This window comes from Mus caroli, chromosome 13 (genome assembly GCF_900094665.2).
Source record: "Mus caroli chromosome 13, CAROLI_EIJ_v1.1, whole genome shotgun sequence".
Lineage (NCBI taxonomy): Eukaryota > Metazoa > Chordata > Mammalia > Rodentia > Muridae > Mus > Mus caroli.
The window spans coordinates 44,110,961-44,122,812 of NC_034582.1; the positions used below are offsets into that span (position 1 = coordinate 44,110,961).

General features: G+C 47.7%; 2 protein-coding genes across 2 annotated transcripts in view; both read right to left on the reverse strand.

The window, feature by feature from the left end:
* Phf2 (PHD finger protein 2) overlaps nt 1-1,099 on the reverse strand; it is a 68,915-nt gene extending 67,816 nt beyond the window's left edge. The window contains exon 1 of the mRNA XM_029468261.1: nt 1,081-1,099. The gene's annotated coding sequence lies outside the window, so the exon portion shown is untranslated. The remainder of the gene's footprint in view (nt 1-1,080) is intronic.
* A 7,507-nt stretch (nt 1,100-8,606) lies between these two features.
* The window catches only part of LOC110307650 (constitutive coactivator of PPAR-gamma-like protein 1), an 85,540-nt gene continuing 82,294 nt past the window's right edge, over nt 8,607-11,852 (reverse strand). Inside the window, exon 18 of the mRNA XM_021179888.1 lies at nt 8,607-10,493. Within this exon, the coding sequence (XP_021035547.1) occupies nt 10,182-10,493 (312 nt within the window). The 3' untranslated portion in view covers nt 8,607-10,181. The remainder of the gene's footprint in view (nt 10,494-11,852) is intronic.

An 11,852-nucleotide genomic window follows, 5' to 3' on the forward strand; every position in this document is an offset into this window, starting at 1 on the left:
ATGCCGGCGCGGGCTGCTGGGGCCGCGCCGGGAGCCGCCCGCCGGGCCGCGGGGCGCAGGGCTGAGAGTGCGCGGGGGGCCCGGCCGCGCGCGGGACACAAAGCGAATGGACGCGCGGGGGCGGCGGGCGGGGAGCCGCGGCCCCACCGAAGGGACCCCCGGCCGCCGAGCGGCCGCTACGTCAGCGCCCCGGGTGGCGCCGCCTCCGCCCGCCGGCCTGGGCCCCGCTCCCGCCGCCGGGAAGGCGGGCCGCGGTAGAAGGTGGGCCGCGGGCCTGGGGGAGCCAGCAGCCGGGCTCGGGGGCACCCCGCGGGAGAGGGTTGCCCCGGGACGCCCAGGGAGACGAGCCGCGGAGCCCCCTGCCCCCGACTACGTGAACACAGTTCGCACAGCCCTGCCTTAGCCAGAAGCAACTCCTTGGCCTTAACTTTCTTCTGACCCCAAAGTGGGATGGACAGGGGGATCTTCCTCCTCTTCCTGGGCCCGGCAGCCTCCCCCCCCATCCCGAACTGCGACTGAGTTGCTGGCTTTTGAACAACCTCCCCTTCCCCTTCTTTCTAGCTGGGGGCTGCCTTGCTTCCTCTTACGATCCGGTGAATTTCCCCGATGCTCCGGCAAAAGTCAGGGGACCCGAGAGTAAACTGTTTGTTGTAGGACACAACTTACCTGGCATTGGTGCCGCCCAGGACCCCTTATTACAACCCATAGACCCCCAAACCTTAGGAGCGGAGGACAGTCCAGTGAGTCGCAACTGAGCCACAGGACTGCTGGGGAAGACAAGGGGTTATGTTGTTGCTCTCGCCCCTGAAGTTTTGCCCTGAACTGGCTCCCTGGTCTCACCTGTCCTGCTTAGAGCTTTTTTGTTGGTTGGTTGGTTGGTTGGTTGGTTGGTTGGTTGGTTGGTGGGATATGAATGAGGGTCCTTCTCTGTCCCTTACCCAGGTCGACATTGATGAGCAGGGCCACATATTTAGGAAGAAAGCTGTCTGCTAAATCTGCTTCCCCTTTGCCTGTCCCCACACAATACGTGAAGATGCTAGTCTCTGCAGATACATTCCAGAGTTTCAGACCTCTGCTTACCTTGACAAAGCAGAGTCCCAGTTATCCCTGCCCAGAGTGCGGCTGCCAATCAGCTCTATTGCTGGCAACTCAGGGGATAGCCTGTTATGGAATTTGCCCTCAACCAACCCCCACCCTTCCCAAATAGGTAAACCCAGGACCACAAATTAGGATCCGAACCAGGGCAAGCAGTGTGTAATCTAAGGGCACACATGTGGCAGGGGAGATAGGAAATTGGGGGGGGGGGCAGACAGGTTACCTTGTCAACCTGTACACAATGAACTCATTTCAAGCTACCTGCCTGAACTCCAGCTGTCCCCTTGGGTCTCCTCTGTACTGGATGCCCTTACAAGGCAAGAAACAGCTGTTAATCCCCTGTCCCTGTCACCAGGCATGAGTCCTGGTGGGGTAGGCACTGCCCTGTTACCTAAGGCACTCTCCCCAAGAGGTGGTGCAGTTGCCATTCAGCAGAAGTGAAAACTGAAGCTCAGAGCAGTTAAATGCAGAAGGGAAGTAGCCTACCAAAGGTGGGGGCAGAGGGAGCAAGGGAAGAAGACACCCCTGCCCAAGTCCTGAACCTGTTCCTCTCACCTCACCTTTCCCCCAGAAAGCCTGTTCTCCTTCTGGTGGGGTACTGACCACTGGGTGCCTCCATTAACTCTCCTTATCTTCTGACATTCTCTCTGGCAGCCAGCTGTGCCCACTACAGCTGCCCCTGTGCTTGGGGATCAGGTACCCTGATTCTCAGAGCCCTCCCCGAGGCTGCTGAGCTGTACAGCAGCACAGACCCTACCCCAGGCCTCAGGCCCTAACTTCTGTTTGTTTTCTCCATCCCTTCTCCCACCTCCTAGCCTTAGATGTTTATTGAGCACCTACTCTATGCTGACAGCTGTACACCAGCACTCAGAAGAGTCTCGGCTTTCCTGTTCATCCTGGAGTTAGAAAGAACCAGGGATGGACTTAGATCTGAGTCAACGGTAGGAGAAAGAATGGGAAGGCTGAATGAACAGATGAGTCATCCTCTGAGAACATGACCCAGGAGAGGGAACAAGGTGCTCCTGCTAGCAACAAGAGGTAGAGATGCTCCGGAGCAGGGGGCAGTGTGGTCTGGTAGCCCCCTCTACTGGAGCTTCCTGTCCCCCCCCCCCTCTGCTCCTTAGGGCTCAGCTCCAGCTCAGCAGCCACACCTGTTCCCACACCACCACTCACATGCCCATTGGCTAGCCTGTGGCCCATAAGGGGCAATGTCTCACAGGTAGTGGTTCCCACATCAGCACTGTATCCAGGCACTCTAGTGACACCATGACTTTGGTACTGCACAGCAGCCCCAGCTTCTTGGCACAGACAAGTCTGCCTCCACGGAGGTATACAGAGGCAACTCTGTTGTCTTGCTTGTAAATATCAAAGTTTCCCAGAATCATTCCTAAAGTGCTGGCTTCCTTGTTTGTTTAGTTTGTCTTTCCGTGTATTTAGGGTATGTGTGTGTGACCGTGCTCATGTCACAGACCAGCAGTAGTCAGTTCCCTCTGCCATGTGGGTCCCAGGGACTGAACTCAGGTTGTCAGGCTTAATGGCAAGCACTTTACTGGTTGAGCCCTCTCATCTGGCCCCCTCCTTAGCAAAGCCATTTGACCCCTTTCTTGAGAATTTTGCCCTGAGTGAGCTAGCTGTCCTGGGCTCTTTGTTATGTCTGGGCGCGCTGATGTTGCGTGGTTTTGATCACTTTGCTTTTTGTAAGCTTTGTAAGGAAGTGTGAGTCTTCTAACTTTTATAAGATTACTGTGGCTATTTGTGGTTCCTTAACATTCCATACTAATTTTAGCATAGATTTTTCTTCCTTAAAAGTTTGCTTCTGGGGCTGCTGAGATAGTTCAGTGGGTAAGAACATGTACAGTTCTTACAGGAGACCAGAGTTCAACTCCCAGCACTCACATTGGCAGCTTACAGCTTGTAACTCCAGCTCCAGGGAATTCCCCTAACCTTAGGCACATGCATACTGGAACACACACACACACACACACACACACACACACACACAGTGCATGTAAAAATAATAACAATTTTTTAATGATTTATGTATTTATTATATGTAAGTACACCGTAGGTGTCTTCAGATACCCCAGAAGAAGGCATCAGATCTTATTACAAATAGTTGTGAGCCACCATGTGGTTGCTGGGATTTGAACTCAGGACCTATCAGAAGAGCAGTCAGTGCTCTTTTTTTTTTTTTTTTTTTTTTTTTTTTTTTTTTTGGTTTTTCGAGACAGGGTTTCTCTGTATAGTCCTGGCTGTCCTGGAACTCACTTTGTAGACCAGGCTGGCCTCGAACTCAGAAATCCGCCTGCCTCTGCCTCCCAAGTGCTGGGATTAAAGGCGTGTGCCACCACGCCCGGCACAGTCAGTGCTCTTAACTGCTGAGCCATCTCTCTGTCCCCAACATATTTTTTTTTTTAAGTTTGTTTCCTAGCTGGGTGGTGGTGGTAGCACAGGGCCTTTAATCCAGGCACTTAGGAGGCAGAGGCAGATGAATCTCTGAGTTGGAGTCCAGCCTAGTCTACAGAGTAAGTTTCAGGATAGCCAGGGCTATACAGAGAAACCCTGTCTCAAACCCCCCCCCAAAGAAAGAAAGAAAGAAAGAAAGAAAGAAAGAAAGAAAGAAAGAAAGAAAGAAAGAAAGAAAGAAAGGTAAGTTACTTTGTTTCCTGTGGAGCCTGGTAAAGTGTTTATCACACAAGCCTGGCAACTTGAGTTGGATAGTCTTTAGAACCTATATTAAGGTGAATGAGAGAACTCCACAAAATTATCTTCTGATCACCACACAGTGCCATGTCATATACACATGTGTGCACACCCATTTGCACACACACACACACCTTTTAAAGATTTATTTTTGAAAAAAATGATATTTTAAAATGTAAAAATATCTCTAGATTTTCTATCTATCTATCTATTTTGGGGAGGAAAGAACAACTTTGGGGAGCCAGTTTCTCTCTTTCTACTATAGAATGCGTGCCTGGGGATCCAGGTCAGCTGGTCAGACTTGGCCGTTAGCACCATTACCTGCTGCAGCCCTCTACATTGTTCTTAAGCGATTATGTATGAAGTTTCCACATTGGTGAGCAGTCTGTCTTTCCATGTAATTACTTGGAGGTAAGTCTGGTCAGGTCATTTGCCTTGCTTCCCTGCTCTAGAGTAGGGGTTTTTTGTTTGGTTGGTTTTTTTTTACATTCATTGACTTTGTGTGTGTGCGTACATCTGTATGTGCATGTGTGTGTGCAAATGGGGGTTCAGAGTACAATGTGGAAGTGCCTATTCTCTCCTGCATGTGGATCCCATCAAGGTTGGAGGCAGCAGACACCTTTGCCTACTGAGCCATTGCAGTGGTCCATTGACTTTATAGATACTTGCCTATAGATATAGATATGTATGCATTTTTCCTTTTTATCTTTTTTAATTGTATGGGTGTTTTGTCTACATGTAGGTCTGTACATCAGCTGTGTTCCTGGTGCACGTGGAGGCCAGAAGAGAGTGTCAGATCTTCTTAGGCTGGAGATGCAGACTCATGTGAGCTGCCATGTGAGTGCAGGACTTGAACACAGCAGCCAAATACTTTTAAACCCTGAGCCATCACTTCAGCATCTCCCCAGCACCTTCTTTAAAACAGTCTCTTGTAACCATAACTGAAAACTACCTTGAAGCCTGAATACTCCCACTGCTATCTCGAGTGTGTGGCTTAGCATCATGTATCACGCCTGGTCTATGGGGTTCTGGAGTTGAAACATAGGACTTCCTGCGTGCTAGGAAAACACTTTCCAACCAAGGTACATCTCTACCAGAATTCTTTTTTTTGGTATTTTTTGTTTGGTTGGTTTTGTTTTGTTTTTGTTTTTTTGGTGGTATGCTGTTTATTGTTAGTATATGGAAACAAAACTGATTGTCAGTGTTGATCTTGTGTATTGCTCTTTACTGAATCATGTCTGTTAACAAAGGGTGTGCCTGAGTGCACACTCATGCAGCTGTAGAGTGTTTAGGCCTGGCCCTGCCTAATGGCTTCCACCTATCCTCCAAATCATCCCATAGTGTGGCTTCCCTGGTACCTACTCCATGGACCTTTTCACCTGCTTTGCTCTTCTTCCTGGAACTTTCCACTCCTTCTATCTCATTTTTTACACTGATTCCTTTTTACTTGTGGACTTAGTTTGTGATCCTGCTCTCTCCACTCAGGTGATGTTTCACAGCCCCAGAGAATTCTGCTTTCTGCAGCAGACTCAGTGCCAGCCCCTGGAGTGATCAGTCAGGGCATCAAAGATTGGATAAACATCCCTCTACCCAGGGAGAATCGTATCTGTTGCTTGGTCCAGATATATGGGTTTTGGAGCACTCGTGCCAGGCTCACCGTGATAACTTGGTTTAGACCCTCAGTCTGAAATTCCATCTCCCGTTGTACAAAAGTGGCAAGAACCACTGTAGTTCTGACTCCTTAGACAGGTTCATTCTCTATAGAACCACAACTGTTCACATTCTATCCTATGGCACTTCCAACTCCAGAAGCTAGGGGGAAAAAAAGTAAATGTGGGCCAGCCAGGCCCTGCTGGGAACAGAGAGGAAGGTGGCCCTACTGTGGTCTCAGAAGCTTCCATTTACCAGACATATGAAAATCCAGAGATCGGGAAGCCTCGGATAACAGAAATGTACCATCTCTGATCCTGGAAGCCCAAAGATGAAGGGTCTGCAGGACTGTAGTCCTTCAGAGGTAAAGGATCTGTGTCTGGCCCCTGTCTACCTTCTCACAGCTTCCTGGGCTATGTCACCCCAGTCTTGCTATGGCCTCGGCTCTGTGCTTCTGTGTTCAAGTTCCCTTTTTATAAGAACACTGCTTATACTGGATAAGGGTCCATCCTACTCCAACATGACCTTGTCCCCACTCCTTCGCTAACTGCATCTGCAGAGACTTTATTTCCAAATAAGGTCACATTCTGAGATCCTAGGAGTTGTGTCCTGGCCCAGTGAGTTAGAGAAGAGAGGAGGTTGGTTCAGACCCTAATGTAGGTTGCCACATCCTTACTAAAAGGCTCCACATGACCTCACCGGAGAGCTTCTGGGTTACTTCAGCCTGAGCCATAGCCATAGGTTCCTGAAAGAGCTCAATGGGGTGGTAACAGGGAGCCTAGGCACCTGAATGTGGTTCTTTCTCTGGGAAATGCTTGAACAGTACCAGCCACACAGCAAACCATGTGTGGAGGACACAGGTAGGGTTGGCAGACCCATGACAAGAAGACCCTTTCCCTGTCCACCACAGAAGTGCCAAGCAGTCAGCAGAAACCGTGTTCCCAAGATATCCTGGAAAGGGGTAGGCTTGAGGACAAAAACTTAACACATTCTAGCTGGCCACTGGTGCCTGTCCTGCAGGAAGAAGGGTTGGCATAGGCTGCCTGCATCCCTTCTGTCCATGTAAGAGTGCTGTATGGATGAAGGTATAGGGATTACCCAACATTCTCTGTTAGGTAGAAAGTGAAGAATGGAGCTACACTAACCACATCCATCAAATGCTTAGGCCCCTGGAAATTAAGGCCATGTAAATGAAAAAGCATATTTTTTGCCTGTCAAAAAGCTAGTATACTGGCCTTGCCCAGCAACTGGGCCAATTCATACAAATAGCTCATGTGCTCTAAGGGCCAGTGGCACCAGGACTAAGCAGCAATTGCATGACTCACTTACGGGGTGGTATGTACACCTCTCTATCTCCCGTCCTTATATTTTGCTTATTAAATGTCAACATGTGTTTAGCTCCCCCATTTTAGTAGAAGTCCTTCAAGGTGCAGACTCTGTGCTTTGTCCCTTGGAGGAAGAGCAAGGCTGGTAAAAATGCTACACAAGAACCTTAAACAAGCAAGCAGAATGTCCCCTCTGTGCTGAGGAGAAAAGGAAAATAAGTATTTCATCAAAAAAGACCCGGTGTTCACAATAGTTGTTTCCAAGATGGCAGAGTTAAAGCCAAAAAAGTCATAAAAGTTTCTTTTAAAAGGGAAAAACAACCCCCCTCTCTCTCACACACACACACCCAAAAAACCCCAAACAACCTACCAAGAACATCAGACTTACCACTGTTTACCATTAGACCAAGAACAACACCAGGTTGAGTTCATATTAGGTGTGTACAAAGCCTCAATTTTGGCCCTGAGTTCTGGACAGTGCCACATATGGCCAAAGTCCCTTGAGCATCTTGGCACTGGCCCCCCACTGACCCCCCTTCAATTCCAGTGGTGTGGGGAAAAAAGTCAATGTGTCTCTGGTCCAGGTCCATATCCCTGGGGTCTCCAGAATCCTCTCGTTCCTGCTCAAGCCTAAACTTCCGGTCCTTAAGTAAGGTGGAGGCATACCTTGGAGCCAAGTCTCTTCGGCTTAGAATAAATGTAATCCAAGTGATATGTAAGTCGAGGGGGTGGCCAGATGCCACCGGGGGGTCATCCCTGAGATCCCCTGAGGTTTTTTTTTTTGGGGGGGGGGGCAAAAACTATATAGCCCCTCGTTCAGTTTGCTGTCCCCAAGTAAGGCGGGCTGAAGATCCAGAATAATGTTTGTGACTGTTACAGAGGGGGGGGGGGGTAGGGAGGGAGACCCTATGAGGGTGCCATGGGAGAAGGTATTTTCAGAATAAAAGTTTTCTGTACTCCAGTTGCTGGGACATTCTTTTGGGATCCAGAGTGGCCAGTCTTCCCTGGGACCGTGGGTTTTGTAAGATGATACAGGCCTGGCTACCAAACACAGCCAAAGGTTCTGGGGGCCTGTTGTGGGCAGCAGTGCCAAGTTTCACTCTCACCGAGACCCTGGAGGCCAAATTAGCAAAATCGGACAAGAGGTTATCTCCTCCGTAATTTGGAAGCCACAATACAGCAGGCGCACGCCGGTGAGGTTGGTCAGAGCCCTGTGGCTGAGCCTCCGATCATTCCTAGGGTCTACGGAGGCCGCGAGGAAGCGGGAACCAGCCTGCGCAAGGTCCCAGACGCGGCTCTTTAAGCCGCGAGCCTGACAGACCGAGCAGGCGCAGTCTCGGGACTCGTCACGCGGTTCCGCCCTGGCGCTGCAGCGTAAGAAGCCAGTGGCTTTGGGCATGGTTCGGTCCCGCCCCGAGATGCGCGCGCATCTGCTGCACAATCGCCCCCGTCCCCGCCCGTAAAGCGCGCGTCCTCTGCTCGGAGCAGGCGCTCCAGTAGCTCCTTGGCCGCTTTGCTGGGCACGCTGGAACTACGCTGAAGAGAGCCAGCTAAAGGGCAGCGACACTTGTAACTCTACATTTAAAAACAAAGATTTCCCCGTTAGGCCTTTATAAAGCTACTTTGTACTTCGCAGCCTGATTGGTCAGAGGAACGCAAAAGCTGTGCTCTGCATAATTTTCATATTAACCATTAAGGTTCCTCTAAAATTACTTTGACAGGGCTCGGTATTTCTAAACTTAATGTTGTCTTACGGAGCTCTTCATGAGCTACCTAAATTTAAACCTCTGTAAAATTCATACTTTACAAGTGAATTTAAAAGCCACACCATACTTTATACTAAAAGAATAAAGATTTTTATTAAGCATTGTAAGTTGCATTCAATAGCCTCTGGATAAACCACACCACAATCCATCAACAGTCAATCAGACCCAACAGCAGTTCATTCTTCACAATCCATGAGTTAGGGCGGAACTCCCTTCAACTTACAGTAAGATCCTACTTAGCTCTTGCGGGCAGGGGCTGGGGAGTTACACCTCATTTCTGATCACTAATGTGATGAAGAGCATCGGAAGTAGATGAAACGTAAGAAGTGATTCTGATTCAAAGTACATTGTTTGGAAACAGTAACAAAACATCAAAATGATCGAAGTATACCTGCTTCTACTAAATTCCTGATGGGAAACTTCTCAAGAACAAGCAATTTGTTTCCTGCTACAGAAGGGGAAGGGGGTGTTTTGTTTTTTAAGATCATAGGGGGTTTCTTTCTTTACAGAATTTCATATTTTGCTAATATGAATATGAAGGCATAAAACAGCAACAAAGAACAATAATGCACACAGCAGTGAGTACACCAGGGTAATGTTGATATTCCAAACGGCTAGATAATTTTGGGGGGTTTAGAATAAATGCAACAGAGGTCAATAATCACAAAATTTTAAGGTTAGAGCAAGATCAGTCAATGACTAAACAGAGTTAACATCTTTTATAGGACTATTACTGATTATTAGCATTTTGTTTTGCAAATGGGCACATATGGTAAGAATGGAAGAAAGGACAATAACATGCATAATATTAACTACACACTTTAAAAATTATGAACCATGCAGAAGATTAGCTCAAGTAGTAGCACTAATGGTCTACGTCCGATTCAAAACCACGTAGCTCACTGATCACAGATGCATGGTATTAGTCACGAGGTTTCAGAACACATTGTGTTGACTTTGAAAGGTCATTTGCATCTTCTATGATTTCAACGTAATCTCCATTGAACTTGCTTGTAAAGGATGTATGATGTACTGTGTATTCAAAATCAGCACAACAGCAGTTTAATCTATACTTTTTTTAGTTTTGATAGTTGCACTTTTTTAACACAAAAGAACCACATCAACAGTGATGAGATTTAAGTGAGAAGGGAACTGTGGTTGTGCCTCACTTCTCTCATAATCATAAATCAAAGCCTCAAAACACAGCTTCATTGTGAAACAGTAATGCAAAATCAAATATAGTGGCATACATATGGTGCCAAATGCTAAAAATTATATTTTAAGCTATATATACTTAAACACTGCCAAAATTTGTTTTCTTTATAGTTCAAGAAACACAACTCTAGGCTTTTGTCGTAACCAGTTTAAACTTTGTGTACTTCATTTTTAAGTGCGGGAGTCAAATGCTCTTCATTTTCTTTCTCTTTTTTGTTTTATTGTAGCATTTTGACTACAACTGGTTAAAACTAAAAAAAAAAAATGTGTTGTTTATATCTCTGATATCAAAGAGGGATCTGAATTTCCAAAGTCCTCATTTTCTCTTACGGAAAGGACAAAATGTACATAACTGCAGGCTCTCTCTCTCCAGATGCTCCTGAATCCTTACCCTTCCAGCATCCTTCACCCTCTATAAAAAATAAGTTTACTCTTCTTTATTTAAGACAGCTGCCTCCAGAGCAGCCTCCCTGCGGCAGGCGCTGTCTGTACTTAGTGCATTTAAGTGAGGATTTGTATTGCACGGTTTAGAGTCATTATTCAAGGCACTTTCAGAGTGGCTGGGGGCTCTGGGGTCACCCGTGCTCCCATTAAGTTGGGGCACTGGCTTCTCCTCGGCCATCACTCCATTTTCAGCCAGGGACCCTTCTGAGGACACAGCAGAGGACTTGGATTCCCCAGATTTCGACTTCAGTTCTTTGGCCACTTCTTCTGCTGAAGCAGCATAAGGAGGCCTGCCCTGTGGGGAAGGAGAGTAACAAGAGCCTCAGATACGGAAGAGGTGGGGCTGGGATGGGGGACAACACAGATGGACAGGGACACAGATTAGCCATAATGCCTCAGCCAGAAAATTCAAAAGAACAATTCGGCTCTCTGCTTGCCTTCAGCTTGTGAAACTTCTGTCTAGGCTAATCCCTTCTGTGGCTCCTTCTCTCAACACCTCTGTTGGCAACATTTCTTTTGAAATGACAAAGTCTCACTTGGAGTGCTGTATCTAACCCTTTATGTAGCATCTCATCTTTAAAGTTACAAGCACCTTTTAGTGATTCTCCTCTGAAATAATAGAGGCTCTCCTCATATTCTCCAAAATGCATACCCAAAACACATACCCCAATCTTTACAGGATAAACAAGTCACAGCAGGACAACAGCAACACAAAGCAGGGCTGTATGAATAGCAGCACAAGGGCCGTGGACAGATCCTCCTCTGGATCACCCTTGTCCCCCTACGCAGGTTCAGCCTGACACAACCCTGTATACTTCCCAACAACAAGGCTGAGGTGGTCCTGACTCTACCTGACATGTGACAGACACTGAGGTCTGGCAGTTTTCTGCAGTGAGTGCCCCCACCCTCGAAACCAAAAAAATGGTCATCATGTCATGTCAACCAAGGTCTATAAAAGTCCCTTAAGACAAATGAGACTGAGTGGGAAGTGGGAGCCGAGGAAGGGTCATGGGATGAGGAGGGTCTTTGGGAGGAGTGATGGTGATACTTGCTCAAGCAAGCTTGAAAACAGACTAAAAAAAATCATCCTACAAACAGCACCAAAGCGATCCAACCCTTAACAGACATTTCATCAAGACAACACAGAAGTGAAACAACAATTATACACACAAGAAAAGACACGTTAAACATTCGAACAGTAGGGACACACACACTTGACTACATAACTGTTAAGAGTGGTCAAACAAGCAGGATAAGAGGGAAAGCAGTGGCCCCTCACTCACAAGAGGAAAATAAAACAGTGCTGCAACTCAGGAAGGCAGGTCAGAGGCTCAGCACTGAGCTAAGGCTTTGCCAGGGATCACAGAGGCGAGAACTTGGGAACTACAAAAGCCTACACTCAGTGTTTGTTGTTCATTTCTGGTGCTTGGAATCAAAACTAGGGCCTTGGCAGCACTGTAGCACTGAACTCCACGCCCAGCCCCAATGAGACGGCCGCAGTTCTGTTACTACAGGAGGGACTTACAATATGTATTGTGAAGTTAAGGAAGAACAGTCTGGGGCTGGTGAGATGGCTCAGTGGGTAAGAGCACCCGACTGCTCTTCCGAAGGTCCAGAGTTCAAATCCCAGCAACCACATGGTGGCTCACAACCA